The sequence below is a fragment of the Mastomys coucha genome, unplaced genomic scaffold (assembly GCF_008632895.1).
Source record: "Mastomys coucha isolate ucsf_1 unplaced genomic scaffold, UCSF_Mcou_1 pScaffold15, whole genome shotgun sequence".
Taxonomy (NCBI): domain Eukaryota; kingdom Metazoa; phylum Chordata; class Mammalia; order Rodentia; family Muridae; genus Mastomys; species Mastomys coucha.
The window spans coordinates 120,142,011-120,149,529 of NW_022196897.1; the positions used below are offsets into that span (position 1 = coordinate 120,142,011).

At 35.7% G+C, this 7,519-nt stretch overlaps 1 protein-coding gene across 1 annotated transcript in view; it reads right to left on the reverse strand.

Moving 5' to 3' along the window:
- Tmx4 (thioredoxin related transmembrane protein 4) overlaps nucleotides 1–7,519 on the reverse strand; it is a 41,569-nt gene that overhangs the window by 7,279 nt on the left and 26,771 nt on the right. Inside the window, exon 5 of the mRNA XM_031372011.1 lies at nucleotides 7,273–7,318. Coding sequence (XP_031227871.1) covers nucleotides 7,273–7,318 — 46 coding nt within the window. The remainder of the gene's footprint in view (nucleotides 1–7,272; nucleotides 7,319–7,519) is intronic.

The window sequence follows — 7,519 nt, forward strand, 5'->3', positions numbered from 1 at the left end:
AAAAAAAAAAAAAAAAAAAAAAACCCTTTGATTCCTTATCAGTTGTTATGTAAAACAAAGTGATTGATGCCTTAGAGTATGAACCATTTAAAATTTTCCACACTTAGTTTTTCTAATATTAAACAATATGTGAATTACAGATATGAACTGTTCATTTCAAATCAAAGTGTACTTAGAGATAGACTTCCCAGGTCCACACTTCCTCATGTCAAGACATTGTTTTGGATCATAAACTACAATCCAATCAATTAGTAGGCACAGAATTAAAAGGCTCCAAGTTGGACAACAGCAGCCCATAAAAACAATTACTGAATAATCTTCCTAGAACTCACAAAAACTGATGAAAATGAGTCCAAGTTTCTAAATTAATCTCACATTTCTCAAAATCTAAATCATTCCTGTTAATATTTGGCTTATGCTAAGAAACTAAATATTTTATTCTGGCCCGTTCTGAAGGAGAAACATGTAAACAAAATAAAAATTTGTTAAGTGATCAGAACAACCTGACAATCCAAAGACTCACCATTTAGGAACATCTGGAACTGATATAGCTTGGCAGCGGGGTCCATGTAGTGCTGGTTTTATGGGCATATAGTATACAACATCATGAATGGACCATGGATGCCAAGATCTCAGAAAGCTGTTGAGGCCAGATAATATGGATTCTCTACAAAGGAGGCCCTAACAGTCTATTGTATAAAGACATGAACGAGAAAGCCAAGTGGCCAGAGAGATTCTGGATTTTTGAAGATATAAAAAAAAAAAAAAATGTGGGGCATTAACCAAGAAGTTGTGGACACCCCAAAAGAGAGACTATGTGTACTCTAGATTTACAGTATTGGAGCCCTTTAGAGCCCAGATAATGTCAGCATGAGTGCCAAATCTAGGAACTAGAATAGCAAAATATGGTGGTTGCTTGTCCGCTGAATCTGTCTCACTTTGATCAAATCATTCCTTGCTATGCCATCATTTCACCACTTATGGAATGCTAAAAATATCTAACTTGGTTTTTTTACTTTATAAGAGCTAAGGGTTAATATACTGCCCTGAGTCTTAGAAGAGACTTGATAATTTTTGAAGAGCACTGAACAGTAATTATAAGGACTTTTAAAGTAGAGTTTATATGCCTCTTGCCATATGAGTACCAGGGGTAGGGTACAGCCTGAATATGAAAATACACCCCACAGATACATGTTTGAATACTTGGTACACACCTGATGGCAGTGTTTTCAGTGGCTGTACAACTTTAAGGGAAGAGGCCTAGTTGGTGAAAGTAGGTCACTAAGGTTAGAGCCTGGCCTCAGTTCTGACCTGTTCCTGTAGAGGAATTTTAATCCAGCAACATGGCTACTCTGGTTGGAATACAGACACACCCTTAGTACACACCATTAATCCCAAACAATGATGTCTAATTGAGGGACATATCAGATAAAGATTTGACAGAAGAGGCTAGGCCAGTTCTCAGCACAGGCACAAGAGGCTATTTAAGAGTAGAGTGAGGCAGTTCTCTCAGTTCTGTTCAGTCAGCACAAGAGGCAGTGCAGAACAGTCAGTCCAGTTCTATTCAGTTTGTGCAGCAGAGGCAATTGAAGGCAGAGAATAAGAAGGAGCCAGAAGATTAGAATGAATTGACAGAGTTAGTTTCAGGCCAATCAGAGCAATTCTGTGAGAAGCTGAGAGAAGCCAGATTGAATCAGTCAGCTTGGGGAGGAGTTTGAGCCAGAATGGCTGAGTTGAACCAGCCAGCTAAAGTTCAGAAAGAACAAGAAAGGGTAAGAATATTCAGCAGAAAGCTTGTGAGATGACAGTTACTTTCAGTGAATAAAAGTTACATTTACATTTTCCTCCCTCTCTCCTTTTGCCCTCATTACTAACTCCTCTCTCCTCTCTAATATTTTCTTAATTAGTTGGGAATTTCATATAATATATTTTGAGCATATTCAATACCTCTCTCTCAACATGCTTTAGGATCACCCTCACTGACTTACCCACCCAACCTATTTTTTTTTTTACCATTCTTTCTTTAAAAAATAAAGACAAAACAAAAACTAAAATCTGTTACCCAGATTTTAGGCCCCTCCCACTGCATGCTGAGATTTTGTCTGGCTTGAGCTTGCCCAAGTCCTAGGCTTGTACTCACAGCCACTGTCCATTCATATATGCAACTGCACTGTTGTATCTGGAAAATATTGTTTCCTTGTAGCCATACACCACCTCTAGCTCTTATATTTTTCAGCCCCCTCTTTCTCAATGATCCCTGAGGAGAGGCATGTTGATATGCCATATTTAGTTAGGACTTAGTGCTCTGTAGCCTTCTATTCTCTGCACACTGACCAGTTGCGGGTCTCACTGCAAAAAACTCCTGTGATAAGGGTTGAGAAATGTACTGATATTGTTTACAGTAGTAAATTATTACAAGTTATTTTAATACTGTGTTCATTTAGCAAAACCAGTAATAGGTTTTCCCCTAGGGCTAATGACCTACCTATCCACAGGTTCCTGGCCCCCATAACACTGCCAGGTATGGGTTCCATCTCAAGGAGGTGGTTTTAAAGCCAATCAGGAAGTGGCTGGTCATTCCTGTAACACTGGTGCTAATACCAAGACAGTCACCGTTGTAGCTCACAAAGTATATAACTGGTTAAGACTGATAATGAAATTTTTCCTCCAGTGGTATATATAGCACTTTTCAGCAGTATGAGAGTGAGTAAATAGAATGTAGCTTCTAGGTTAGTACCCATTTGAATTCTCCATGATTTGTGACTCAAATCTGTGGTATCTTCAGCAGCAGGGTATTATCACCAGGTTCTGGAGAATAGCCAAGAGAAATGGCAATAATAGCCTGTATGCTGTAGGTCTATAAGATCCCACTGGCCAACTGCTCCAAGGGAGGTAAAACTGAGGGTTTTCTTTGTTTGCATATGGCTCTTCTACTGTATCCCTCTTATATGGTAACTCTAATTCCATTTAAGTTGTTTTTTCATATGTAGGTGAACATATTTTAGGACCTTTCTATACTAAATGCCTTTAGTGTTAGCTTTCCTTCCCTATAGTCCTCCTCTTCTACCCTAATCTACTAACTCCCACCTCATTAGATTAATTTCTGTCTTCACTAGCTGGGAAGCCTCTACAACCACAGCTGGAGGCCTAGCCACCATGCCTACCTTTCAGTAGAAGTGTGAGCTAAAGTAAATTCTTCTTCCGTGTGTATTAAAAAGCAGTTTCCAGCTCTTAATCCTTTAAGAGATATTATTCAACTCTGGTTTTAGGTAAAAAAAAAAATGTATATGGAACAGCTTATGCTTTACTTGATGTGCCATCTCCATTACTGGGCTGAAGCCTTCAAGTATGCCAAGAAAACTGAGTACACCAAAGGCCACTCCGTCTCAAGCCTGACTCATGGATATATTTTTCAACTTGCCTTATGAATAGCTGCTATTTTACCTTACTCATGAAGATATAATTAAGAGAGCATGGATGAATAATGTGTAGCTGGGCAGGGTCATATACCTTTTCTCCAAAACAAGTGATTAAAACACTCAAGAAATGTCTTAAGTGAATTTTAAACTACAAAAAAACAAAAGTTATTTGTCTCTGAATCATTGCATTCTGGGTCCAAGTATTTGAAAGCATTCTCTTATTTTAATAAGTTTTACTTCAAGTTTCTTGTATCAATTTTTCCTTCAAGGAATCTACTTGAACTTCTAAATATATTCTGTGATACTGTGGTTCTCTTAGGTAATTATTACTAAAGACTAATAACTAAATAATTATTACTAAGCACTAAAATTAATGATGCTGTTTTCATAACTACAGACATAAAATTCCACCTCTTTCTTTTCAGTTCAAATAGCTTTAGAAACTCTTATAAAGACTGAAGTTGTGGTATTATGAAAATATATATGTAGTTAAGTATAAGAGATCCAGTTTAGATTTAGATTTTTATGTTTCTGTTTCTTTGTTTTTTCAAGAGTGAGAATTTATTTTCTAAATAACATTTCATATAATCAAACATTTTTTGAGGACTCTTGTCCCTTCAATTTCTATAGACACACACTCCATTTTAAAAGTGATCATACTTTACATACGCCTGCTTAAGACTGCATATTTAGCAAAAATCAACTTCTGTTTACATTCTGTTAAGGTCTATCAAAATTTCATGTCTAGGTTATCACTTGATCTTCTGAAGAATCTCTGTATCTTTAAGCTTTTCTTTGTACTATTTTCCTTCTTAGTGAACATTACTCCATATCCTTGCTTGGACTGAGTATGACTTCCTTTGGAAGCTCTGAGGGAATCATCCCTGTATTTTGACTCTTCAATGTAGACTGGACACAGAGGATAGAATTAAACATAGATTACAGCCAGTTTGTCATAAATGTTGATCTGAAGACAGAGACTTTAAGCCTATATGTATTTCCCATAAGTCTCATAACCTAAGTGCTCACTCCTTCAGAACTTCCAAAGGCTTTGTAGGTTTCTTTCCCTTCTCATTTTGGAAATTTTCATCATAATCTATATATAAATCTTTCTTATTAAAACCATTTTCATCTTTAGATCATTGTAACATTTATAAATGTTAATACCATAAGATACAATAAACTTAACAAATAAATTCACAATCTTCTGTGAGAATATTTATTCAGGGATAGGGAATAAGCAATTTATATACCCTGTTTCTAAGTTCTCAATGGCACCACATTTCAAAAATATCACACTTCCTCCTAAAATAACAGTTAAATTATTGGTTTTACTTACAGAAAACTGACATAGTATTTCTTGTGATACTATAGATATCCTACATTCAGTCACGTTAAAAATACTTTACATGGGGTGGTGGTGGCGCACGCCTTTAATCCCAGCATTTGGGAGGCAGAGGCAGGTGGATTTCTGAGTTCAAGGCCAGCCTGGTCTACAGAGTGAGTTCCAGGACAGCCAGGGCTATACAGAGAAACTCTGTCTTGGAAAAAAAAAAAAAAAACAACCAACCAACCAACCAAAAAATACTTTACTCAGTATGTCTGGAGATAAATTCATATTGCCTAAATAGTTATCCCCCTTCCAAATTGTAAAAAAAAAAAAAAAAAAAAAAAAAATACTGGCCAGCGATATTTTTTTCTTTTTTTTTTGTAGCATTTTAGTAACATTTTGGTTTGGTTTGATCTGGATTTTTTTTTATTGGATATTTATTTACATTTCAAATGTTATCCCCTTTCCTGATTCTCTCCCCCCCAAAACCCCATATCCCATCCCCCCTCCTCCTGCTTCTATGAGGGTGTGCCCCCACCCACATATCCACTCCCACCTCCCCGCCCTCGCATTCTCCTACACTGGGGCATTGAGCCTTCACAGGACCATGAGACTCCTCCCATTGATGCTTGAAAAGGCCATCCTGTGCTACATATATGGCTGGAGCCATGGGCCCCTTCCATGTGTACTCCTTGGTTTATGGTTAAGATCCTGGGAGCTCTGGTTAATTGATATTGTTCATTCTTCCTATGGGGTTGTAAACCCCTTCAGCTCCTTCAGTCCTTTCTCTAACTCCTCCATTGGGGACCCTGTGATCAGTTCTCTGTTTCTTTAATTATGTTTCCTTAGGTCAACATATTAATACTTGCTCAATGTTATGTTTTCAGTATATAAAAGTATCCTATTTTACTGAAAATATTTTAAAATGTCAGCTGATTATCCTAAACTTTATTTAATATATAAATTATATTATAAAATATATACTTAATATATAAATACAACATATAATGTATAACTATATAATTACATATATTATATATTATATAAAATATAAAAATACATAAAATATATAATATATATAAGAATATGTTATATATATAATATATATGGTATGAAGTATTTTACCAGATGTCTAAGTTAGAGCTAATTTTTGCTACATATAGACTTGCATGAAGGGACTAAATTAATTAATTATTACATAAAAGAAATAAGATCATTTCTATCAGTAGTCAGATCAAGATCTCCATGAACAGGTAAATTTTTCTGTGCCTAGGAAGGCCATGCCTTACTCTAGACAGCTAGACTGTTGCAGCCAGCATTGCATGGTCTGATTCAAACCTGCTGTGCTGCAGAAGGATAGAGTCTTAGGTTTGGAGCTCTTCTGAATCACAGGATGTATACTCTTGAATTCAGGACCAAGCTCATGATTCCTTTCACACATATTTTAGAATCCTCATAATATCTTCTTGCATGGAAGCAATCATTGAGGCCTCATTAGGCCAAGGTTTCTTGTCACCATTTATAATATGAATATCTACAAGATGTACTCTAACAGCTTTCTGCAGGCTTCAAGAAAAGAGACTTATGGATTTATAGCATCTCAATATAACTTGCTAAGAAAATGTATGGACACTGTGGTAAATGGAAGAAAAAAGATGAGAAAAGAGATGTCCCCATCTAAATCACAGGGAACACATATGCATACATGCATGCACAGGAACTACTATAGATTTTTATCTTAAGTCTTCTATTATTAGCCTTAGATAAAAAAATTAAATAACATATCAAAGTATTATGTTGTTCATAACCAGGAAGCAAGCAGTTCAAACAAAATATACAATAAATCTATGGTAACAAGCTCTCTCTACAGAGAAGGAAACAAATGGTCAAAGTACATGCTAAAAAAAAACAAGAAATAATTCAAATAATTGGACAAAATAATTGTTGTAACTCTGAAGTGACTACATGTCATTGTATAAGCACATACAGCAGAAAGTGTTTTACACTAGTGGGCCACAATTCTCTTGGTGCTTGTAATTACTACACAACTCCTATACTGTAGTTCAAAACTAGTCAAGAAACACCAGATACTATAATAATAATGGCTGCTCAAAGAAAGCTTTGTTTCTAAAACCAGGAAGCCTTTCTCAGGCAACAGTTTACTGATTTTAGATACACAGAATGACTTTCATGCCTGCCTAGACAATCTTTGATCTATAAAGAGATTTTGCAAGGGGAAAATGAGATAAAATAGAACCACATCACATAAGCCGTTTTGCTTTTATAAGGATTCATCACCAATCTAATAAAATGAGTCTGACACAGTTTCCATGAATCCATCTTCAAATTATTCCTTTCTATAAATACATATTACTATGATGAACCAAACATGAAAGTAGCTTTATGGCTTAAGAATTGTAAAAGAACTTACAATTTTCTTTTTCTCATTGTTTATAAGCTACATTTCTATTCTTTAAAGTGTATGTATATATCTTCAAATATAAATTGTTTAAAAGTACTCACCCAAATCTTGCCAGAGATGCTAAAAAGACCAGCCATTCCAGACATCCTACAAAAGAAAGAGAAGAATCCTGGTCAAATACAAAGACAAAACCAAACAAAGCTCAGGCCAGGAACCATACCTTCACTGAGCCTGTACTTGTTCTCTCTCCTCCATTCACTTCAATTCTCAAAAAGGTGAGAATTTAGACTACTCTGCTGTAAATACATTTCAAATCTTTGACCCCTTCTCCTTTCATCATACAAAAAA